This window comes from Meles meles, chromosome 8, assembly GCF_922984935.1.
Source record: "Meles meles chromosome 8, mMelMel3.1 paternal haplotype, whole genome shotgun sequence".
Classification (NCBI taxonomy): Eukaryota; Metazoa; Chordata; class Mammalia; order Carnivora; family Mustelidae; genus Meles; species Meles meles.
In genome coordinates this window covers 47,930,743-47,944,303 of record NC_060073.1, presented here as the reverse complement: position 1 = coordinate 47,944,303, position 13,561 = coordinate 47,930,743, and the positions used below count along the sequence as shown (strand labels likewise).

At 46.6% G+C, this 13,561-nt stretch overlaps 1 protein-coding gene across 3 annotated transcripts in view; it reads left to right on the top strand.

The window, feature by feature from the left end:
- Positions 1-13,561, top strand: part of SPON1 (spondin 1) — a 256,397-nt gene that overhangs the window by 134,396 nt on the left and 108,440 nt on the right. For all 3 annotated transcript variants that reach the window (XM_046015735.1, XM_046015734.1, XM_046015737.1), the window contains one exon: positions 9,559-9,707. In XM_046015735.1, the coding sequence (XP_045871691.1) occupies positions 9,559-9,707 (149 nt within the window). The remainder of the gene's footprint in view (positions 1-9,558; positions 9,708-13,561) is intronic.

The following is a 13,561-nucleotide window of genomic DNA, read 5'->3' as shown; positions in this document are numbered from 1 at the left end:
AGTTTCAAAGACTGGGTGGCAGTTTAGGTGGGAGCTCAGAATCAGGTTGCAAGGATCTAAGAAAAGGATTTGAGGAGAAGAAGTGGAAACAGTGAGCTTAACCTCCCCAAAAAGCCTAGAGATGTAGGAAAGAAAAAAAAAAACAGTCTTTGTGGGAAGAGAGCATTGACAGGAAAATTTTTTCATTCACCACGAGGAAATTTGAACCTCTTTACTGCAAGGGAGAAGCTCCTTAGTGAAAAAGAGATGAAAGGTGGAGCGTATGCATGTATTTACTATCTCTAGCACTCTTTTTTCCTTTATGGAGATCTGAGTTTATGTCTGTTTTCATTTCCCTTCAGCCAGAAGTCCTTTAATATTTCATATACAGCAAAAAAAAAAAAATTCATATACAGCAGATATGCTGGTAATAAAGTCACTCAGCTTGCCTTTATCAAAAAACTGTTTTAGTTCACCCTCATTTTTGAAGGATATTTTTGCAGGATATAGAATTCAAGGTTGACAGTTTTTTATTTCTTTTAGAGCTTCAGGAGTGTCCCTTCCCTGTCTTCTGGTTTATCTTGGTTTTGAAGTCAGCAATCATTCTTATTTTTGTTTTTCTGATTGTCTTGTGTCTTTTGGGCTCTGGCTGCTTCTAAGACATTTTCTTTTTCTCTAGTCATCATTAATTGCTTTTGATGTGCATAGGTATAATTTTCTTTGTTTTTATCCTGTCTGCAGTTTATTGGGCTTCATAGATCCTTAGGTTGATGTTTTTCATCAAGTTTTGGGCAATTTCATGTGTTACTTCTTTAAATATTTTTTTTAAAGATTTTATTTATTTATTTGACAGAGAGAGATCACAAGTAGATAGAGAGGCAGGCAGAGAGAGAGAGAGGGAAGCAGGCTCCCTGCTGAGCAGAGAGCCCGATGCGGGACTCGATCCCAGGACCCTGAGATCATGACCTGAGCCGAAGGCAGCGGCTTAACCCACTGAGCCACCCAAGCGCCCCAACTTCTTTAAATATTTTTATAACTCAATCTCTTGATCCTCTCCTTCCAGGATTCCATAAATCTTACATTAAACAACTTACTGTTGTTCCAAAGTTCACTGAGAATCCTGTTCATTTTTTAAATCTTTTTTCTCTGTACTTCATTTTTAAATTTTAAATTTTAAATTTCTATTACCCTGTCTTTCAGTTTATAGGCCAGTTTCTTTGCCATATCCTATTACAGATATTTTATTTTTGAGTTCTAGATTTTTCATTGGGTTTTTAAAAATACATCAGGCTCCACACTGGGTGTGGACCTGCTTAAGATTCTGCCTCTCCCTCTTCCCCTCCCCCATCAACTCACTTTCTCTCTCTCTCTCTCTCTCACTCTCAAAAAAAAAAAATTTTTTTTTCTCTGATGAGAGTCTTCATCTGTTCACCCATTATGTCCATCTCTTCCTTTAAGTCCTTGAACTTGATAGGAGTGTTTTTTTGTTTTTGTTTTTGTTTTTTTAAAGATTTTATTTATTTATTTGACAGACAGAGATCACAAGTAGGCAGAGAGGCAGGCAGAGAGAGGAAGGGAAGCAGGCTCCCTGCTGAGCAGAGAGCCCGATGCGGGGCTCGATCCCAGGACCCTGGGATCATGACCTGAGCCGAAGGCAGAGGCTTTAACCCACTGAGCCACCCAGACGCCCCTTGATAGGAGTGTTTAAAGGTCCTTATATGGTAATACCAACCTACCCATCATTTAAGGAACTCATTCTTTTCACTTTTTTTCTCTCATGGTTATAGATCATATTTTCCTGCTTCTGCATTTGTTAATAATTTTTGATTATATGATGGACATTGATGAGTAACTGAATTTATTATCTTTTTTTTACAGAGTATGGGGTTTTCATCTGGCAGATGGTTAATTTACTGATATATCTGCTTGCTTTCCTTTCAAGGCTTGTTTCCAAAGCTTTGTCAGGCTAAGTCTAGACTAGCCCTTACTCTAGTGCAAAAGTGTTTTTCTCCTAAATTGTGCCTTTTCCAGGGTCTCAGTTGAATGCTCAGGATGGGCAGCAAGGTCTCCCGAGTATGGGTGGTTGGAATGCCAACATCTTCAGCATTGTGTGACTTAGGCACTCTCCATTCAGCTAATAGCTCCCCAGTAGCTGTATTTCCCAAGCCTGTGGAGTTTTGTCCTACCCATGTGCACCTTGGTGTTTGGTCAAAGACTTGGACTCCTATGCATGTTTCTGAAGTTCCTTCTCTGTGCAGAATCTCCCTCTCTCACATTCTTACCAGGAAATCTTGTCTACCTCGGCACCCTTAAAGTCCTGTCTTTACCTCCTCAGCTCAGCCAGATTGTCATGCTCTGTTGTGTTCCACCTTCCTATACCACACACCAGAAAATGTCCGGGACAAACATGGTGCTCACCTCTTCTCTTACCCTTCTTTCAGGGGTCATAGTGTTTTGCTATCTATTTTCTAACTTCTGAAAATTGGTGCTTCATACATTTTACCCAATTTTACCATCCCTTATGTTGAGAGGGCTAGTCCGGTACCATGTAGTCCATTAGTGTGAGAAGCAGAAGCTCTGAGAGCATATATAAATTTGGAAGCTGTAGACAAAATAATCATATTTTCCTAGGTAAAATAAGAACTTTTAATTAAGAAATTCATATCCTTTCTGATCTGCCTGGCTGACTGGCTTCATCATTGATCATTCCTTCTTTACAAACACTCTCTCTTTCTTTCTTCCTTGACCTGCCTTATAGTTTTCCATGTACCTCTGGTTTTCTCTTATTCTCTGCTTTTGCCTATCCTGGTCCTACTACAACAAATACCTTCCTCCTTCCCCCTAATTGTCTTGTTATGTCCTACTTAGCCTTCAGAAGGTAGGTCAGCTGTCATCTCCTCCAGGAAGCTCTCTCTGGTATAGTCTGGGTTGAATATCCCCCATTTGTGTTTTTATGTCACTCTGTGTTGCCTTTATGAAAGCTGTATCATGTACACTCCATTGTAATTACCTGTTATGACCTTTCCTCCATACGCTTCTGCCCACCTTCTGGAGTGAACATCTCAAGGACCAGGACCAAGTCTGATTTAGCTCAGAATCTCCATGGACTAGCACAGATTTTATCAAAATTTCTCTAAAAGGACCAGAAAGTAAATATTTCAGGGTTTTCAAGCCAGGCAGTCTCTCTTACAACTACTCAACTCTGCCATTGTAGCAGGAAAGAAGCCATAAATAATACATAAATAACATGTGAAACATACAACTTTATTGGGGAAAAAAAAAATGTGGGCTATGGCTTGTTGATTTCTAACCTAGCATATAGTATGCCTAGTAAACATTTATTTAGTGAATGAATTAAAAGAATAGCATATTATTATTAGAAGCCTCAGAGGAAATGCAGAAGAATACAATCAATTCTTTAAGTGCAAGGGCTTTCCCTGGAATGGAAAAGTGGCACTTTTCTTAAGACCTAAAGGAAGGAAGAAAGGCTAGCTGAGTAAAGAAGGCAGAAAGATAGAAAGTAGAAGAATTTCTGGCCAACCTGACAGATCTCCCCATGCAGGGTTTTTTCCAGGAGGCCATCCTGGGACAGGATCTTGAAACCCTGAATAGCTTGATCAGAGTGAGCTCCTGAAGCAGCCAAGGGCAGGAAGAGCCAGAGGGCAAGTACAAGCTGTGTCCTGGGTAGCACCCAGGGGCAAACCCAGAAGAGCCAAGTCCTGCAGCCAAATCCAAAGTGTCAAAACCCAGGCAGATCCTGGAAGTGAGCCTAGGGTGAGAACAGCAAAGGCAAGAGCGAAGTGAGATCCAAGACAACTTTTATGAATAGAGCTGGCAGGCCCACGGCATTTTGCTGCTGGTCACTAGCCACATGGTGCCTGAATAAGTCTGGATAGGTTGACCTGCATCTTCTCGGGAGAGTTAAGTGACAAGGTTATCCACTTAGACATAAAAGGAGGACAGCCAGCAGGACTTAGGGACTGGAGAAGCTTCAGTGCAGCAACCATAGCAGATCCATAAAGACCCAACCAGAGGCAAAAACCAAGATTTGCTGAGATACAGTGGGTGAGGCTGAGGTTGGATAATGGGAGGTTGTCTCAGTCTAGACACCAAGGCTGTAGGACGTTCTCCAGGGAAGTGCCATGAATGTTATGTCAAGGAAATGTGTGGGTGACTTTCTGCAGGACTGAGGTTGGCAGGGGAATGCAGCCACTGGCAAAGCAGGCCAGCAAAACTGGGCTGTCACCAAATGCCTGCCATAGGTAGAAAACTTCAGAGAATCTGTCTACATGCCGCATGTCTCCTTCATCAGCATTGGCCTTTTGGGCATCCTTGTAAATTTAGGCATCACTGGTAATGTAACACCAGCAATGACAGCAGAAAAGGTGTCAGAAGTGAGATTACTACACACATTCAGGATGTCTCCCTGGGAGGGCTTTTCAGACCTGGTTGCCCATCAGTATCTCAAACTTATACGTCTAATCATTTCTTCCTCCCAGCTTCCCACCTGCCTCTGTCCCATTTTTGCCTCATCTACACTATTGGGGAAAAACATCTAGGCCCAGGTATGTGTAGGCCTCTAGAACACTGCTGAAACCAGAGAGAGGCATGCTAAGCCAAAGAGATTGGCAGTAGTCTTGTTTCTCTGCCCCTGCTCCCCAGGCTGAAGCCCTAGTGTTTCACCAAGGACCTCAGCCATACCCCCCCCACCCCGCCCCGAGCATCCATTTAAGAAAACCAAGGCATGTACATTGTTTCTTTCTCTCCAGGCCTCCCAGTACCTGTGGTTTCTCCCTCTCCTTCCTTCCTTACTTCCTGGAGGATGCTGGGGCCCAGTGTTGCACTTCTCCATGTCCCAGCTAACTGGGTCTGATGAGCCGCCTCATTCTCAGGCCCCAGGCCGCTGAGTCCCAGTTAGAGGACTCCCTCCTGGTTTTTCTTTCAGCGTCAGGTCCTTGCATCTGACATTCTGTCGCCTCTACTAATTCTAAGCCAAATTGCCGTCCGATCACCTGCTCAGATCTTTTTTGCTTCCCGTGTCTTCCAGAAACTTCTCTGGATTTTCCCTGCCCATCCTCTTCATATTGACTTTGGCTGAGATTTATTAAGCCCACCTTGTGTTCCAGCCACTACTCATGACTTCATGGACTTTAGCTTCAGAATAACACCAGGAGACTGGTTCGTGTCAATATCCAGGTGAAGAAACTGAGTTTGAGAGTGATTACTGACTTGTCCAATCTGGAACTGAGCTTCAGAACTGAGCCTAGAATATACGATGGTCTGATTCGAACACCAGAGCTCTAACAGCTTCCCCAAACTGCCTCCCACAGTCTGTCCAAACTTCCTTCTTACTGGCTCATACCTCTGATCCCGTGTCTGCATTCCCTCCCCACTGCCCTAAGTCCAACCCTACACCACTCACGCAGGGAGTGTTGATGGGTCTCCTTACCCTGGGCCTCTACCTTCCCACCACTGGGCATGGCCTGGATGTGGTGTGATGGAGAGCATAGCTCTGGCCCCAAGCAGATTTGACCTTGAGTCCCAGTGCCCTCACTCAATGACTCTGTGATCTTGGGTTAACTCACTTAATGACTCTGAGTCTGGGTTTCCCCGTGTGAAATATAGGAAGCCTGATAGCCTCTGTGTCAGAGGAAGCTCTTTTTCTCAGTGTTTAAGGAAATATTGTAAGTCAGTCCTTGGCACAGTGCCTAGCACTTACTAAAAGCTCAGTGCATGTGAACTATTGCCGTATGATTCTTCCCCTGAAAGAAACTTCCATCATGTTTTCCCCTCTCACCGTGGGCACTCAGGGCTCTCCTCAACCTAGTCCTGACTTTCTCTTTTATCTTCTCTTTTTGCCTTCAATCCCTCCAGTTCCCCAAGCGGTGTCCTCTCCTTCTTGACCTCCCAGTGCGATACAGGGACAAGAGCTCGAGCTCTAGGGTCAGGCGGACTGGGTTTGAACCCCAGTTTGACCCTTGCTAGCTCTGGGAGCTTTGGCAGCTTCGTCAACATGTCTGGGTCTCAGTTTTCTTAGTTAAAAAATGAAATGAGGGTGTAGTGAGGGTTACCCCAGGAAAGCATTACACCTGACACCTAATTGGTGTTCAATCCTCTTATCTGTGTTATCACTGGAAGTCCTGCTTCTCCTGTCCTGACAGGCTTCCCATGGGAGTCTCCTTTCACTGGGAAAGTTTCCTTGCTCCTCCTTCTTAGTTGGATTCCTCTTGTGGCTTCCCATTATGCTTTCCATCCATAATAATATGGAGAACTTTGCATTGTACATTTCTTTAAAGTTTTCATAGCCACACACCTGAAGTCATCACCCTTCCTAACGTTGCAGATTGTTTTCCATGGGTTCCTGCCTTGTCCTCCCAGGAAGGATAGAGTCTGGTCCCTCCCCCTAACCTAGTGCCGGTCAGATATCTATTATGTGGTTGCTGTCATTCAGTGGGTTGGAATTTGAATTAATGTGGCAATTTGCAAGACCGGTGTAGGAAATCAACAACTAAATTGATCAGAAAGGCGGACTGGTACAATGACATATTATTCAAGTGTAAGAAATGGCAAAGACGGAACCTACTCTTGAGGTACCTGCTTCTCTGTATTCATGCCTTTGGACTTGGACTTTTTGGATTCGGGGATTTGGGAGTGAGCTGTTCCATCCCCGCTGCTCTGTGTTCTTGTTTCTATAATATCCCTGCCCATGCTGGATTGTAAGTAATCCGCTGAACCATCTGTTTCCCCGCCCCCAGACTGTGGGGATAAGCCCCTGTCCAATTTCTGTCAGTGTCCGGGACCTGCCACTGTGCTTGGCACACAGTAAATGGAAGCTGAGGGAATAAATCCGAAAGACCCATCTGGGTCCATCCCCTCCTCTCCCTAGGATTGTGCTCATTCCTAGTCTCTTGTCTTATCCCACAGTATGTAGATTTCTTGTCTTCTGTACTGAGTAGAAGGCAGGTTTCAGGTTTTACTTGTTTTTGCAGCCTCCCAAACAAGGAGGAAAGGAGGGAACGGTAATTACTGAGCGTCTATTATGTGCCAGTAGTGATTTCGCATATATTATCTCAGCGTTTAGAAATTGAATTGAATTCTTACAATAGGTCGGTAAGATCGGCATTATCAGCCTTGAATTACAGAGGAGGGAGCTGAGACTCAGGGGAGCAAAATAATTGGAATTTGACCAAGTTGACCTAGCTAGAAAGTGGCAGCTCTGGCCTGTGAATCCCTGTCTGCCGGCTGTAAGGCCAGAGCCGTTCTTTGTTGGTTGGTAGTGTTTGTTTTTAACAGCACACAGGTGAGCGGAGTGTGTTAGCCCAGTAGGTGTCAGGAACTCTGCTGAGCTGAGACTTGAATTTAATCACATTGAATCACATCTGCGCAAGCCTGCTCCCAAATGTTTCGAGCACATACACTGCCTACCTTTCCCTTTGATTGTTTGGATGAAAATTTTTTGAAAACATGCACTGAGCCCTCCCAGTGCATCAGACACAGTGCTGGGTGCTGGAGACAGGGCCCTGAAGACAGGCGTCCTCAGGGACAGTCGGGTGGGGAGACAGACCTGCAGCAGGGACCATACATGTTATCTGTGCTATGGGGAGACAGGAGACAAGACTTAAGTCAGTCTGGGGGGACCCTGGGGACTTCTGAGTAGCTCATGAAGGAGGAATGAGAGTTGGCCAAGCCAAGCAGGAAGAGAGCCACAGGGAAGAGCATGTGCTAAGCCCGGGAGGTACAGAATGACAGGTAGGATGGGTCTGGGAAAAGGGGGCATTTCGGCAGAACGAGGCAGAGGGAGCAAGAGATGCTGAACCTGGTCTCCCTGTGTTCACAGCATGAACCGAAGGTCATGAGTGGCTCCCAGCCCTTGCCCCTACACCAGCAGTGCTCCTGGGTTAGACGACAGCTAGGACAGCCTACTCAGGAGTGGCTGCAGGAAGAGCTGGCCGCACAGCGTCTGTCTTCTCTAGAGAACTGATGGATGGACCCAGTGTTTGCATTTCCCTGATGTGTGGGAAATAATGAGCAAGCGATTGGGCTGGCTGACCTAGTGATGTCATCTGCCTGCCGGTGGGGGGGTGGGGGGTGGGGAAGGACTTGGCTGCCCTCAGCAGGCTGGGAGCGGGGCTTGGTACCCAAGTTCTCGAAGTGCCCCTGCAGCAGAGGGCTCTGGGGTAGCAGGGAGCCGGTGTAAATGGGGATCAGGTCCCATTCAGAATGGCCTTCTTCCGTGATGGGTGGACCAGAGAGTTCTGTCACTGCAGGCCACCGGGTGGTAAGCTGCACGTGTCCCTTTTGTCCACCCAGTTCCAGTTTTCCTCTTTACTATGCCTGAAAACATTCTTTAACTCACACCTTTATTGCCAACCAAGAATGGCTGAGAGCTGAACTGGTCTTATGATGAATTGTATGTTACTTAGCCAGTAATTAATACATATATGTGTGTGTGTGTGTGTGTGTGTGTGTGTACTATGTATGTATATTATATGTATATATTATATGTGTGTATACATATTATATGTATGTGTATATGTGCACGTGTGTGTGCGTGTATCAACACTCATCACATGCAGAAACAAACTCAGCGCAGTGCTGACGCTGACTTTCCGTTTCCCTCTTTCCTCCCCCTGGCACTTCGGAAACCCCTCCATTAGTTTTGTCTTAGTCCTGTCCAGATCTTGTTCTGTTCTCCCCTGCGGCACCCTCTGGTTCCCTCCTACACCCCCGACGGGCCTCCTCCCCGGTGATCCTTAGCAGACCACCGTGGACCAGTCCCTTCCACATATCCAGACTGCCTGCCCCCGTCCTCTCACACGGCCAGCTCACCTGCCCCTCATCCTGGAAGGCACAGAAAAGCCAGCTGGAAGTCAACCATGCTCATTTCCGAGAATTGCCCAGGCCTACTCCCCACCCACTCCCTCTACCCTTGGCTCCGTGCTCTCCTGCCATAGCCCTACACTCCTGTTTTGCTCCCTCTAATGCATTCTTCACACTGCTGCCTGGATGGCTTATCTAAAATTCAGATACGATCGTGCCATTCTCCTGCTCAGGACCCTTCAGTGGTTTCAGACCCTTTCAAATGACATCCGAACTCCTGAAGCATTTAGAGCAGAGCCGTCGGTGAGCAGGCTCCTTCCTACCACCCTGGCATGGCTTCCTACCTCTCCCCTGACAGTGGGTGATACAGCAATGCTACATTGCTTATGGCTCCCCAAACACACAGTGTTATTTAATGCTTCTGAGTCTGCCAGAAATAGCCTGTCCTCTCCATCCTGTCTTACAAATCTGATCAGCCTTTCAAAGGCCTTCTCTGAAACCCTCCCAGACAGAAGTCATCGTTCTGGGCTGCCTCCGTGTCTCACTCAGGCATCTGCTGTCCTGTCTGCAGATTTCCAAGACCTTCTTGCTTCCACAGATGGTCTCACTCCTCTCTGAGAGGCAGAGGACCTAGCAAAAGTGGGTGCTTAGCCAGCGTGGTTGGAATGATGGTCGAATTGCACTTTCTTCCCAGCATTAAAGGGGCTTGTGTGTTCGCCACAGCCACACTGATCCCTGCCCCCTGATTGGTTTTCGCAGGTCGGGCCAATCACTGGTCTGCAATCATTGGTGGATCCCACTCCAAGAACTACGTGCTGTGGGAGTACGGAGGCTATGCCAGCGAAGGTGTCAAACAGGTTGCGGAATTGGGCTCACCCGTGAAAATGGAAGAAGAAATTCGGCAACAGGTAAGAAAAACAATCACAGAATGACCAAAAACCAGGCATGGAGTCAAAGCATCTGTTAGATTTCTGGGGGCTAGAAGTGTATAGTATGGTGTGTGGGGAGATCAGCACCCTAGGAAGCAAAATCTGTTTGCTGAGTTTGGGGTGGAGTGGGGGGCGGATTAAGTCGAGTTGAGGACGGAGACACACAGGTCCCTCTTGTTGTCTCAGATTTTCCCTGACCGGATTTGTGTTTTCCCTAATTTGTGCTAACAGCCGCTGCTGGGGCTGCGCGGGTGGCATGCGACATCTCTGGTCTCCTGAGAGTCGAGTAGCTGGCTTTCAGTTTTCTTGCTATGATCCTTGCCGGGGTCAGGGGAGTGACACCGAAGTTGTCTAAACCAAAATCGCCATTCAAAATCACCATGAAAACAAACTGCTTATCAGCACATGCATTTTGGAACCGTGCCTTGAGGTGTTTGACAAATTCGTCCATCCTTAGTCACAATAGTTACAGACGGCACAGGAGCATCGTCTGTGTACCACCTTACATGGGCCCAGGAACCGAGCCATCATCTAGGTCCCCACACCTCCCAGTGGAGAGATGAGGGAGGAAGTGCCCATCGTTCGTTCTGATTTGTGTGACTGACGGTGCTATTTCGTCCCCCATGGAAAGCACTAGAAAGAGGCCAAGGAGGGATCTGGAAAGAAGAGCTGCAGTTTTCTGTAGCCATTCACGGCCGTACTGTGGAGCGGTGATGGGCCAGCTTCAGCCGTGGCCGCCCACGGAAATCCTTCAGGCCTGAGAGAGCTCTGTGGGCAGCCAGGGCATGCTGCCTGCAGGCTTGTTCAGGAGGGAATTAGCAAGGAGAAAACCACGCTTGGGCTGTGTCATTTCACAGCACAGGTCACTGCCAGGCTGTCCCACATCCGAGACTGCAGGAGGCCCTGGAGACATGGGCCCAGGTGTCACAACGTGTACGTGCCCACAAGCCTGAGCGGCACAGGAGGGCAAGCGCAGCCAAGGCCCCCCAGTGCTTCCCTTTGAAGTCGCCCATGGGGACTCCAGGCTGCCCACAAGCCTTAAACTGAAGGCAGCAGAGGTCACCCTGACTCCTTCTATAATCCCCTGAGGAATCCTTTTGGACCCGAGTCCAGAAATGCCCCAGAATTAGCTTATGTTTCTTCTTAATACGATTTAAAACCTTTTCTACATTCTTGGGGGAAAAATATTTAACCAGATGTTTTAAGATTGCACGCTATTCGTCACAAGTGTATCCAACCAACTAGTTAGTGTTTCTCTGACTCCGGCTGAGAGTGCCTTGTGACTGGCATCACTCATTCAGGCGACAGCACAGAACAGACATCTGTGAAGCCATGGAGGGCTCGAGCTTGGTGCTGGTCTGTGCAGCCTGTCATGGGGGAGGGTCCTTTGTTCTTGGGACCCTTGAGGGTCCATGTTCCTGGGTCTTGAGCATAGGCTGGTGGTACACTGGCTTATTGAGTCTCATTGTGTGGTATGGTAAAGAAAAAAAAATGTTACAAATTGTTGAAATACTAAAGTTTGCAAATAAATTAGGTCAAGATTAAGGTCATCTTCATAATAATGCCAGTCTCCTTCGTTGTCTTTCTTGAGAGATTTCTGGCGAGAAGAGAATCATGTATAAGTCATGAGAAGCTGGGACCAGTTGTGCCAAAAACCACTATTTATCATGTGTCATAGCAGCACAAAGGTCAGAAGCTGATGGATAGGACCCCCAGCCTTAGATTGTCCCCCTTTGGGAAATATTCTTTGCTTGGTGTGTTCCTAACCATGGAATTAGCTTCTGTTCCACATAGTCTGCCTCTCCCAGCTGACTAGTATTCCTGCTATTAAATCACAATTATAAACCTAATGGTGAGGACTGCGCATGGGATTTAAAATTCCACGGAGCGTATCTTAGGGTGTGTCGCTGCCTTTCAGGTCCCCGTTTGCTGGATATCTACTTTTAGCTCTCATGTCTGGTCTGAGAAGACAATAGTGTTATCCCCATTTTACAGATAAGGAAAGTGAGGCACAGTCAGTAGCTAGAGAATACTAGAACTTGAACCCAAATCTGCCTCGCTCTTATACACGGTCCCACATACATAAATTGCAGGGCCTCATGCAAAGTGGGGTCACTTGTTCAAGATTTAAGAATTCTAAGGTGGTGGTACTGTGAATTTCACAGCATGGGACCCTGGGAGGCTGCTGGGCACAGCCCTTGAAGCCAGCACCGCCCATCCACTTCCCTGGCCCCCACAGCTGCCCCACAGAAACTCCTCTCAGCCGCTTCTGAGATAATCCCTATTTCCAGAGCTCCACCAGAAGTGCATCAAGCCCCCCAGCCCCTTGGAAAGTCAGCCGGATAGAGTGACTTCCAAATCCCTTCACTTCCAGACATTTCAGAGTCCTCAATATTGTTCCCTGCAAACACAGAATTTATTATATTTTTCTGTAAGTCAGGTAAGGAACAACATAAAAAGCAGCAAGAATATGAATCCTCCTAGAATATAAAAGTGTCCTCTGAATAACGGGGAACTTGTTTGAACACATCTACAAACTAACACAGTGTTCTCAGCCTTTAATGCCTTATATCCTACCAATCTCTCTATCAAAGAACTTGAGTCCAACAGGATGAAAAAAGAAAAAAAAAAAACAACCCTCTTTTCCCAAGAAAGACATTTATATGCTTACTCACTTTCTCTTATTATAGACTTATCGCTCACTGGCAAGTTTCAAGGGCATTTAAAAATCACAGTAGATATTGTCGGAGGTAAATCTTATGCTAATGGCTTTCAAACACAAATGAACAAAAGTAATAATCCCATTAGTAGGGGAAAATTGTAATAATATTATTGAGTATAAATTTTACTGTTACTATAACTACAAAACAACCAAGAAAATTAATGAAAAATCACAGTAACGTTATTGCCAAAACACTGGTGGTCAGAGAGGGTGGGGGAAGGACGCAAGGCACACGTCTTAGCAGAGAGATGGTGTCCTGGTGGGGAGCAGGGAGTGTGGATTAGAACTACTGAGCTCAGACCAGACTGATGAGTCGCAAATTGACAACCCAAGGCAGGTGAGGCAGTAGGGAATGGCAGTTCATATGTGTAGGTAGCCCCAGGCACTAACAGTGAGAAGGTGTGTACTCACTGTTATGAAGATGTTGTACTGAGTCCATTGCATGTTATCAAGCACACACTTATGGCGTGTGTACTAGGTGTCTGGTTCTCTGCAGGCGTGGCCCCAAGATGGCATCCTGTTCACCACATTAGTCATGCTGGAAACATACACATCATCCTTGATTCTCTCCCCTGCCCCAACTCTTGCCTTCTGTCCTAAATTCATCCAGTTCACTTCCTCATCCCCACTGCCCTATCTAAGCCATCCTCATCTCCTGCACTAGTTTCCTGATCTCCCTGCCTCCAGTCCTCTTCCTCTTATCCACACTGCTCCAGGGCCATTTCAATAAAACATAAATCAGATTAGGCCACTCCCTCTGACTAAGATGTCCTCACGGACCCTAGGACCAAGTTCAAACTCCTTATTGTAGCTAGAAACCCCAGCATGATCCAGCCTTGTCTCGCCTATCCTGTCTTGTTTCTTGCTGCAGCTGTAAGCTTTGCCCATCCAGAACCATGTTCAGTCTCCCCAAAGAGCCATACCACCCTTGCATCTGGGTCTTCCCCCAGCCTGGAACATCTTCCAGCTCCTGGTGAACTCCTAAGTATCCTTCCAGGCTCAGCTTAAATGTTGTTCCTTCCTGGAAGCCTTCTCTAATTCTGTACAAAACGGGTGTCCTTGCCAGGAGCTCACATAGCACCCAGTACCTCCCCTTCGTCACCACCATTGC